This window comes from Carcharodon carcharias, chromosome 7, assembly GCF_017639515.1.
Source record: "Carcharodon carcharias isolate sCarCar2 chromosome 7, sCarCar2.pri, whole genome shotgun sequence".
In the NCBI taxonomy this organism is placed as follows: Eukaryota; Metazoa; Chordata; class Chondrichthyes; order Lamniformes; family Lamnidae; genus Carcharodon; species Carcharodon carcharias.
The window spans coordinates 137,989,748-138,001,884 of NC_054473.1; the positions used below are offsets into that span (position 1 = coordinate 137,989,748).

At 37.8% G+C, this 12,137-nt stretch overlaps 1 protein-coding gene across 14 annotated transcripts in view; it reads right to left on the minus strand.

The window, feature by feature from the left end:
• Positions 1–12,137, minus strand: part of fto (FTO alpha-ketoglutarate dependent dioxygenase) — a 426,363-nt gene that overhangs the window by 343,175 nt on the left and 71,051 nt on the right. For all 14 annotated transcript variants that reach the window (XR_005943490.1, XR_005943489.1, XM_041191082.1 and 11 more), the window contains 3 exons: positions 6,636–6,713; positions 3,972–4,617; positions 2,301–2,450 (listed from right to left, as the gene is read on the minus strand). Coding sequence is in view for 12 of the 14 variants with exons in the window: in XM_041191082.1 (XP_041047016.1) it covers positions 2,301–2,450; positions 3,972–4,617; positions 6,636–6,713 (874 nt within the window). In the remaining 2 variants the exon portion in view is untranslated. The remainder of the gene's footprint in view (positions 1–2,300; positions 2,451–3,971; positions 4,618–6,635; positions 6,714–12,137) is intronic.

Genomic DNA, 12,137 nt, shown 5'->3' on the forward strand with positions numbered 1-12,137 from the left:
TCTTCAACTCATCCCACCACCACCACCCCAGTGATCTCCTACATATCTAGCATCTGCTCCTTGGTTGCTTTCCCACCCAACAGATAGCCAACCTGTCTATCTGGCTGTTTGTCAGGCAGGAAACTTGTTGGAAACATTTAAAAGACATCCTGCACTTAATTTCAGCAAGGTATCCAGAATCCCACACCTCTAAGCTCTGGAAATTCTTCACTCTCTTTATAGCCCTGAGTAAATATTAGGGCCAAAGGCTCAAGTGTGAAGGAAAGTAAAGTCAGTCCTGCTTGGTGATGAAGACTCTGAGCATATAAAGGCTGGCCTGTGAGCAGATTGTCTGTACAGCCATGAGACCAGGGAACTTTGCAGAAGAAAATGCTTATAATTGTTTTGTTTTTAATTTGACCTGTTTTTTCATTTACTCAAGTCATTTAATGGGTGTCGCATTTGCATGTAGCTTCTAAACGAAGACTCAATTGCCTAATTCTGCTGTGTGTTTATTTTCTATGATTAAATTAGTCAAGTATGAGCTTAATCAGTACCTTTTTTTAAAATAAATGTAAATATGGCCAGTCAATGCAGAGCAATAATTTTCTCATTTCATTAAGAAGTACTGGTACAAAAAACTTGGTTGATGCCTGTTAGCATAAATGACTCTACAAAAGGTCGTACCCAGGGTAAGCATGTAATCATCAGTCTGTTATCACTTCTAAACCTCTTTATCTTGGTTTCCTCTCTAAAGGACCAAATGTCAGTATGGGCCAGTACAGATGAAGCATCACTGTTCCAAATATTTAGGAGAGGGCAAGATTCACATTCTTTCACACTGAAACTATAATAACCTTATTTAACTAGACTTCTGGGCACAGTAAGCATTAAACCTTTCACACACCTTCTTAGTGTGTGTGTGAATTTATGGCTTACACTGAACAACTCGTGTATCAGACGCCCTGGAACCTGCATCTGAGACAGCAGGGCCCAGTGCACACTTCCTCTGCAGACCAATATTTTATTGTTAATTAAGTGAAACTGTTTCCTTTTCATAAAAACCATAAAGATCAAATTACACTTGTTTCAAAGCAAGAATTCTACCTATAGCATGGCACTGCAGGACAATTTTATTTTGTCTCATACCCAAAGTACTAACACACTATGTGGATACACATATCAAACTGTCTCATTCCAACTTGGCAGCAGATTAACAATGTTAGTTTCCATGGTTCTAACATTTCCTTCACTTCTGAAGGCATTTAACTAGGCAAATGTATTTTTTAATCAAGAAATGTACCTCACTTTTTGAACGACACTTCATCCAAAGGGGATCGAAAAGATTACAATGTCTTAAAAAGTGTAAAATCTTGTCTTTGACCCAGTTCTTCCAGTCTCCAGATGATCAGAGACTTCCGATGGACAATTCCCTACTCCCTGGGACCCTCTGAAACAGTCTCCAACTCTGAGTTGGAGTCGGAGACTTTGGATGGTTCCAACTTACTTATGTGGATAGTCACCCAGGAAATATTAGACAGAAAAAACCCATCCATAACTTCTGGGCAACTATACAACTGACACCCTATGACTCCCCACTGACCTCCCCCCCCCACTCCCCACCATGCCCCCCGACTCCCTCCCTGACCCTCTGATTCCCCCTCAGCTCCACTCTGCCACCTACCAGCCTATGCAGCTTGCACTCTACCACCTACCAGGCTACCCAGCTGGCACTCTACCCATTCTACCACCCTGCAACCCTACGCACTTACCTTGCCCACATACATTCACTAACACACTGAAAAGCTATTTAACTGTGCCAAAGATTTTCAGTGTATTAATGAATGAAGACTTAACAAAATAAGACAGCTAGTGCTGTAAAGAGGGGCATGACTTGGCTTCCCCCAATAATCCTGTGCTACAGAGAAGGTCTCCGAAAGCAGGTGTGCTCCACATTTCTAAAGAGGCCAGGTTCAGAAGTCTGAGCCAGAAATGTGGAACTCCACCTTAGTGCAAAAAAAAAGGCATGGAGTAGCTATCTGCCAGCGCCACTCCTCCGAAGGTTCAGCCCAAAATGTTTCCACCATCACCCAATGCCATCCCCTCACAACAATACTTTGGAAGAAAGAAACTATAAGTTCCAAAGGTAAGTCCATTGCACACATTGCAACATAAAACCAATTTCTATATAACTTTCATTTCAGATAAAAATGGTATTAAAATGCCTGAAGGTATCTTAAAGGAAACCTTTGAATTTCTTGAACTGCACCACCAAGAGTGCCTCACGGGAAAGCTGAGTAGGTAGAATGCTAAAAAGTTACCAAGCATAAAGTAACAGTCGCCAGGTTCAAGGGGCAATGCCAGCCCTGGTGTAGCAATGTCCCAGGCTACTTTTAGGCCGACATGCCAACGTGCTGGGTCTCTGCCCTTTATTGACGTTGTGTTGCTTTCATCCGAGGCAGGTCCTAAATCTGAAAAGGAGAAAGAGTAGGAGTTGAGTAAAAATGATTTATTAGAATCACAGTAAGGTATATTATAATAAATCTGTTTCCCTTAGAGACAGCCCCCACATTCAGAAGCAGATTACATAAAATAGACTAATGAATTTATCATACGCAATCAGTTCTTAAGTGATGAGGGACTTCATGCGTTACAGAAACCCCTCATCAGTATGTCCAACTGTCTGACACAGGTGCACAGTAATCTGTCAACTGATTTCAGTTGTGCTGAAAATGTGGAAAGAAAGGGAAACATAATGAAAAGCCCCAATTGTTTTTGGGCTGCCACAGTCTTGGATACTGTGTCCCAGACTGTTTGATCAGAGTACATAAATGAGAAAACAAGATCTGCTGAAGACCCTGAGGAAAAAAGAAATCAATAGTAAAGCCTGGCAGGGATTTTGTTTAAAAACTCTGTTCATATAAATTGGAACTTAATTTCACAGTAGTACTTTAAAAATCTAGCAAATGCCATTGCTTTGAAGGGGTTTTAACATAATGGAGCTTAACAAGTACAGCAAGAAACCTCTGTGGGCTAACTGAATATCTGTTCAACAGAATTTCCCCAACTTTTGGCAGGCATTATCAACTGCAACATTGTTCCCGATATGGCACTAGTAAAATGGAGGACTACAATCAAAAGGAGTAATTTCAATCAAAGTTTCCTGGGGTTTCCTAATAAATCCAGCACCTTTGGAATGCGCTTGTTAAAATTACTTATTTTTTGAGTTTTAAAAAGGTTTATAGCCAAAACCCAAAGTTCAAGCAGGACACATAGGTTAGACATTTAAAAGCTCTGATAATTACTGGTAACAAATGAGTTTGATTATTGTGATCACTGAAGTTGAAGATAAACTAAAACTAAAAGCCTATTCTTTTGATTAATTTGCACCTGTAATGTAACATGCTGCTAGTTATGGGTATGCTCTTAAGGTCTGGGTTGCTTCCACAGAATCTAAAGAAAGTACATTACAAACAATGGTAAAAATTGAATTAGGTACTTCTGTTCAAAGCTAACCCCAGTAGTATCTTGAAAGCAAAGTATATGGTAATAAAATCAGCATGCAGCAACAGCTAGTTCATTTTTGACAAATCACTCCAATAGAGACGATGATGTCAATGACAATAAAAGCATTTATATGAGTGGAAATGTGCACCTGAGGGACTTGGCAATGAATTTTTTTTGTTGCAGGTTTTATATTCTTGGCATCCAACCAGTTAGTTAATTACAATACACACAAGCACTGCACGCCAAAAAAGCACAGGGCAGCTTATGTAAACAAAATGGATTCCATAAAATACTGAAACATGTATGCCCACACGTGTCGATTTAACATTTCTACAGTGCTCTAAAACAATTAGCAAACAGTAAATCTAAATTGATGTACAAGTTTGCAGGTGTGCAGTCTCTAAGTGTGAAGAAAGCTTCAGGGGGTGGAAACATTAAAACAGCAAGCAGTAACCCTGTAATTCTCTACTCCTTTCCATACATACCATCACAGCTGTAGTTATACACAGCAACTGTTGACCTTTCCACTAGGTTTTCATCATGATGCCAACTCACAGCCATCTTTCCCATTCCAAAGTATGGCTCCTCTTTTAGGTATTTCATTCTTGAAGGGTCCATGAAGTTCAACAGAACCACATTAAAAGATGTTCTATCTTTTAACACAGCATTGGTGTTGCTTTGTTTGTTGTGATAAGTTCCATCTTTCATACTTCCTGAGTCCTCGATGAGCGTAGAAGTTGCTGCCTTTGCCACAAATCCAATTTCTTCAACATCAGCTGAACATTGATCCAACAAAATTTTCATTGCTTCCACATGTAAGTATTCATTAAGATCTTTAATAGCTTTGCAAGCTTTACCTATTTCATCACTGTTGTACTTCACCTCAACACCATGGGAAGGCCAAGGTATTGTAAACAGCCTTGTATTTAAGTAATGATATGTAGAGCCGGGGTCTCCTACAAGTAGACGATATACTGGTGTAAGCACATCTTTGCCTTTTATTTGAACAAGATCTTGAGCCAAACACTTACAGTCTTGCAGCATTGTCAATCCTTGTTGGACTTTTTGATGAATTTCCTGAGGTACACAGCTGGCTCGTCTCAAGTATAATTTGGGATATTTGGCCTTTGACTAAACAGAGGAGAAAAGTTTTTCAAAGCGCTTTTATATTTAACACACAATTTCTAAAAGCTATTCAGTATAGTACATGCTTCTCCATATGAATGCCAAAATTACAGGATTTCGTGTCTCACCTATGACCCACGTATACACATTAATGTATATTTAACAAAACATTAAAATTATTAAGCACATCCTCAGTGTGAAATGTGGAAAGCACTGTTGAAAAAAAAACTTGCATTTATATCACACCTTTCATAACCTCCAGATGTCTTAAAGCACTTTACAAAGAATGAAGTACTTTGAAGTGTTGGGATGTAGGAAATGAGACAGCCAATTTCTACAAAGCAAGGTCCCACAACCAGTAATGTGATAATGGTTAGATAATCTGTTTTTTGTGATGTTGACGAGGGTTAAATATTGGCCAGGACACTGTGGGTAATTCCACTGCTCTTCTTCAAAACTGAGAGGACAGCTGGGGCCTTGGTTTAACATTTCATCTGAAAGATGGTGTCTCTGATGGTGCAGCTCTCCCTCAGTATTGCATTGTAGTGTCAGGTTAGATTTTTTATTTATAAATCCTGGAAAAGGACTTAGAGCCACATCTTCTGACTCAGTGGCAAGGGTGTTACCATTGAGCCAAGACAGACACTTTAATTCAATGATTGGGAATGAAGCAAATATCCCAATGACAATACATGTCAAATTAACAGCAGGAATGTGCAGGAGATAAGCACTTCCTATTACAATGTACCATTTTTATGATACAGAGGGTTACAACAAAATTGTATTAATACAATTTATCCTCTTCCTACTGATAAAATGTAGCATTTATACAAAAAGTGGACCTATACCTGAGCATAAAAGCAATATAGTACACAGTTCACAAATTGCAGAAGCAAAAAGAACTCTAAAAAGTGTCATCCAGGAAAGCAAATGTCACTATTTTAGTCATTTTCTTCAGAGCTGAAATGCTACAGAGGTCTTCACTAGAGGGCAAAGTGGAGAGCAGCAGAAAGAGGGGTCGACTTAGGCATAGTTAGATGACAGACGTCACAGAGTGGTTGCAGACGAGCTACAGTGGATATGTGAGGATAGTGCAAGACAGACTAGTATGACATAACATGACAGCAGATCTCCTGTTTGGAGTAGCTATAAGCAGGACAGGACATAGTTCATGGACATATAAATGTCTAAAATCAACACTTAAAATGTAAAAAATAATTGTTCAGCTATGTTATGCAAGATGTGCCACCATTTTGACATATTATTAAGCTTCAATATAGGTCCATTAGTTATCATATGTCATTCATAATGCCTTTTTTATTTTTAATAAATCCAGGTTTTAGTCATTACTTTTAGCAGAACTCACTGGATGCTAAGGCCTAGCAGGGGCACAGCTGGCTGCATTCTGCATTAAATATTATATAGCAGTCTCTGGTCAGGTTACCTGATTTTACCTTCAGTGTTTACAAAAGCTATTATTACACCTGAAAGTGATACAAATATTATTTTCACACTATTGGTTTCTGTGACTCTTCAAGCAATAGTTTGCCGGATTATACAATCCAAATGTGATAGCTAACAAGCAAGTGGTTTGCTACAAAGGTTCTTCTCTCCACTCCTCCATCCCAACATTGTGTGCATCTTACAGCAAGACAAGATCTGATGAAAATCATTTTCAATGGAGTGTGCAAGTCAGAATGACCACCGTCCTGAGAATGAACTCACAGGCTAGCGGTTAGGAGACAGGTGCTTGACGACTTGTGCAATTAGGCTAGAATCTTGCTATGTTGATAGATGCAATGCAGAAATCCTTGCAGAATCCACAAGTTCTAGATTTAGTACATATTTTATGTCCTCATTCATGATCATATTAAATCTGTTGTAATTAAAAAAAAGGGAATGATTTTTGATGTCACAAACTCGTATTCTGTCTAGGAATGGCTATTGGGTAATGATGGAATTATTTGCAGTAATTAAATGTCCTTTACAATTTCAAAACCCATTCGTATGTAAAAATGGCTTACCAGCTGTTCAAATTGCACATCCTTGGGTGTTAAGTATGGAAGCTTTCGCTCTTCAATTTCCTTTAGCAGCTTTAGCTTCTGTTAGAGAAGCACACAGTAAAATAAATTAATTTCAAACAAAAAGAGCACAAGCATACAATGCATTACCAACATTTGTGATCACTCATAAGGCCATATTTCCTCCTATTGTCCTTCAAAATGATGTTTTCCAAGGAATCTTTTGCAAATGACCTTTTACAGGACTCCTAGATTTTTCTGGTACTGCAATGATGCATTTATTATATTGTATCTAAGAGCCTTTAACGTCATTTTATATGTTGATTTAAAAGCTTGGATATTTTCAGTTTCAGATATTTTTATGTTTTTATTTTTTGCACCAAAAACCAGAAGAAAATCAAAAGAAGAGAAATTAGAGCTCATTGTCCCAGAGTAATTTTTGGAGAAAGTCAGTAAAGTTGATTTTTTTATTTTTAACACTTAAAAAAAAGTAACTCCCAAGCCACAGTCAAGAAACTAATAACCCTTAAAATATTTAAACAGCACATAGTCCTTACTTATGTGACACAATAACGATTCCCAATGCAATTTAGTCTCCATAGTCAGAAAGTACTGTTAAACAATTTTAGAAGGGTAGCACATTTAGTACGATAAGAGCAAAATATTGTGGATGCTGGACACCTGAAATAAAAACTGAAAGCACTGGAAAAACTCATTGTCTGGCAGCATTTGTGGAAAGAGAAACAGAATTAAGTTTCAAGTAAAATATGACTTCTTCAGAACCCACAGTTCAGAGTTCCAAAGACGCATATTGGATTCGAAACGTTAACTCTGTTTCTCTCCACAAACACTGCTAGAGCTGCTGAGTTTTCCAGCACTTTCTGTTTTAATTTCAGCACATTTAGGCCAGAGTTTTACGGCTCCTTTGTGGTGGAGACAAAGCTGTAAAATGCGGCAAGCCATTCTAAACTCCACTGACTTCGGCGGAACATAAAATCCTGCTGCTATAACATTCTGTCCTTCGTAATTGTGTCATGCACTATATAGTGCATAGTTGATTGCTAGATATAGCACCGCACGAAAGTTGAATTATAAAGCAAATATTCCAAGAATTTAATATGAAATATTAAATAGTTCATGCTAAAATTTGCATCTGGTAGTAAGTGTCATGAATGTTGTATTGTGATAATTGCACGAAATGTTTCTATTTTGTTAATCATATCGCTGGAGTCAGATTCAGCAATGTGTATCCTAATATTACACATTTAATGGGGCTTCAGATCTCACTTTTGAAATAAAAATAACTGGCAATTTTGCAGGGTTTTTGAAATTCATGACAAAATCAGTTTTTCACCACCCAAAACAACCTGAGAATTTATCAGTGGTAATAAACAAAATCTAACTTTAAACATTCAAAATTAAGTTTCACAAGTGATCTCATTCTTAGATTATTTGTATAACACACTTGTACATTATATCTAGCAATTGCTTATATTATTTAAATTCAAGTGCATTTCTGATTGAAGTAATATTATTCATGACTACAGATATATGTTTCCATGATTAAAACTGCCATCACTCTATAAAAGGAAATAACATTTATTACAAATAATGACACAGTGAAAGAAAATGGGTTACACAACCTAATGATATAGAATACAATTTACTCTGCTTTTTAAATCAAAGTATATTTGGTAGACAATTTAGCTACCCAATTTCTGAAATTTGCCATAGGATCCATACAAATGGAGGCCAGGATGACTGAGTGAAACTAGTGACCTTACAGGCTAGTTTTGTGGCCACGATGCTTCCAGATGTGCTATCTGGTTGAAATGTAAATTTAAACACCTTGAAGAGAGTCATCATCAACCTAAAGTTTTATTTAAAAATGTTGAATTTGCACTCTATTACTTATATAACAAATATCCTTCCAAATTACATTGGGCTATGCAAATGTCCCGTAAAGACACGCAGATTGACTCATAGATACCAAAGACCAGCAATCACTCCACCACTATGGAGTGTGCAGCATACTTAGGTGATTTTTATTTGTAAAGTATAAATGTGTATTAAAGAAATGAAAATAGCTGTCACTGGGACTCCATTTTTCTACTGCACATTGACATTGCAGATTACCGCCAAAAACAATTCAATCACAGAATACACATCAGTTTTTATTCTTCAGGATACAGAGTTTATCACCCAATTTTCAAACAAAAGCAGTTCTAGAATAGTTAGATCATATTCTTTGCTGATGTTTACCTGGACTGCAATTTTTTTGCAGCGAAAGCAAATAGACATCTATGTTGCTAATCTTAATCTTGTACATTTTAAACAACTTTGAGAACAACTCCGGAGTATCTGAATTAAAATATATATTCAGTTTCTGCTATTTCTTAAAGACTGAAAAAAATCTAGCCTCAGTGTAATCCACCAAAAATTTACAGGTCATAAAAATGCCATGATATCACATTTTATCATTCATATTAAAATCGAGATTGGCTGCCATTTCAAAGACAGTTTTTACTGTAGTATATTCCTATTGTTCTGAATATACTATAAAATCTTCATACCTCATAAAATCTGAATTGAATGTCTGACACCTGTTGCAGGCAGCTAGCTGGCAAAATGTTAACGAGGATCGGCTGTTAAAATAGATCGGGCCTCTCTCTGTAGATCCCAACTAGGCAGTCCAGATGACCCACTGGCTTTCCACCCAAGAGTTAAAATTCCCCCTAATTGTGTTGAAGAAAGTTCAGGCAATAGTAAGTAACAAGTTGACAAGAGAGTCCTGGAATTGAAATAATTTTACTGGAAGATATAAAGGTCAAGAAGGGAACATGATTCATTTATTTAGAATGTGGTGTGAAACAGACAGTATAAATGTGGACAGATTATTACATTGTGACCACTGAACTATATTTACTTGCTTGGTTTATTCTAATTTTATCACAACCCCTAGGGGAACCGTAAAACAAAATAACCAAATTTACTGAGTGACCCCAGGTGAAGAAATTCCCAACAAGATTCCACTTTTTGTTGCTTGTACTTTAACATGAGTCAGAACCAACACAAGTCACACATGAATTAAGGGGAAAATGATACTTCTAATAAAAAGATAAATTTCACTTTAAATAGTCGATATAACAAAAAAGTCAACAAAAGTATTCACATCACTCCATGCACATATGTGGCACTATGAAGCTACACAGTTCAACAATATTTTTTAAAAGTCATTGGATGTGGGCATCACTGGCTAGGCCAACATTAAGTGCCGATCCCTAATAGCCCTTGTTCAGAGGGTATTTAAGAGTCAACCACATTGATGTGGACCTGGAGTCACATGTGGGCCAGACCAGGTAAGGGCAGCAGATTTCCTTCCCTAAAGGACATTAGTGAGCCAGATGAGTTTTTACAACAATCGACAATGGTTTTATTAGACTTTTAATTCCAGATCTTTTTAATTGAATTCAAATTCCACCATCTGCCGTGGTGGGATTCGAACCTGGGTCACCAAAGCATTACCCCGGGTCTCTGGATTACAAGTCCAGCGACATTTCCATTACACCATTGCCTCCCCTATACGCTGTTCTTTCTTCATGCAGTATAGGGCATGAGCCCTATCTGACAACAGCTTTCATCTTGGAGTTTTGTGGACATGATTATCCTCAGCAAGACACACTTCTATGAATCCTTTCTCCCTCGGGTCACAGCATTCCTGGTGGTGTAGCTTTCAACTGACCAACCAATAATACCCCAGTTCACAGTTTGGCCACTTCTGGGAAAACACGCAGCTCTTTAGTGTCTCCAAGTTATTCATACAGCTTTCCAGATTTTAGGCCTTTTTAGCCAGCTCATACAGTATCTCTAAGAGCCCCTGTCTCCTGTTCTGCCAAACAAAAAACTGACTTCTTCCTGAGGGTGATTTGCTTCTTCTTCTCACAAGAATTCTATGTCTTTCTTTCACTGTGTGCTTTCCCTTTGTGCTTGCATCTGTGTGCTGATTGCCTTCATCCTCCAGCTCCTCTGCCTGTAGCTCTCATTTGTGTCTGCAGCTCTCCTGTGCTTTTTTCACAGCAACACCTCCTTTATCTGCCTTCTCTGTGTCTGGCCACATGGCTTTTCATCTTAACTCCTGTTGGGACAGCTTCCAGGTAAGGGTCACCAGGTCACATGGACCAGTATTTCTTATTATTCAAGTAAATTACAATTGATCCCTTCACAACAGATGCAAACTCTTAAAAGCCCTTATTAAAAATTCTTCAAAACAATTACAGATTACACAGATTTTTTAAAATAACAACAGATTTTCCTTACTTTACTGCTTCCAGGTCAAAGGTCATCACAATATTGCTATGTCTACATCCCTACTGAATGCTACTTATGAGCCAACCCTCATAGTTCCAGGTATAAAACTAATAAGACTTGAGATTAGAAAAATCTTGTTTATAAAAATGTGCTGATTAACAGCTTGGTGATTTTGAGATTTGCACCACTTTGGTTTTGTGAATGTTCACTTCCATTCCAAAGTTCATGTCTGCTGTTACTAGTCTATCTACCAGTCCTTGAAATCCTTCTTCTGTGCTTGCTACAAGTGCTTTGTCATCTGCAAATCTAACCAACATTAAAATTATCGCACCCCAATCTTAACGTCAGATTCTGTCTTCAAACACTTCTTTGGATCATTGCTTCTATATAGATGCTGAAGAGGACTAGTGATAAACAACACCCTTGTCAAACTCCTCTTCCAACTAAACATGGTTCCAACTCCCTCTTGGCTACTTTCACTGTTGCTGTTTGTCCTATGTAGAGATTTCTTGTAAGTCATCTATCTCTCCAGTCTACTCCATGTCTTTCACTGTATTCATAGAAGGAAAAGAATGAGAACAGGTGCAAGAATTCAAGTATTCAGGAAGCATAATATCTGCAGTTTGAAGGTGCAACAAAGAAATAAGAAAAAAGATAGCAATGGGAGTTGGTCAGAAGAGACGGTTGCCAATGGGAAGGTTGAATAAAAAAGTTAAGAAGCGACTTGTAAAGACCGTGTCTTGGAATGTTGTTTTATATGAATGGGAGACTTGAACCTTACGGAAAGAGGAGGCCAACTTGCTAAATAGCTTTGAAATGTAGGTTTGGAGGAGAATGGAAAGGATCAGATGGACAGAAAAAGTAACAAATGATGAAATGCTGTGGAGAGTGAACAAAGCATTTGTTGAGCATAATTAGGAGCAGACAGTCTGGATAGGGCACATCTTAAGAAGCAACGGACTGGTAGGATATGTTATGGAGTGAAGATATCAAGGGAAAAGAGGAAAAAGGAAGAGAATATCAATGCTGGATGGCTTGAAAATTGAAGATGAATTGAAAATGAAAAGACTGGCAGAGGACCAGGTGACATGGAAAGATTACCATGAGCCAAGGACCTGCCTTCAGGCAGAGTGTACACGACGATGATGATGATGATAATGGTTAACAGCTATAAAAAGAGTTGGCCATGAAAAGTAC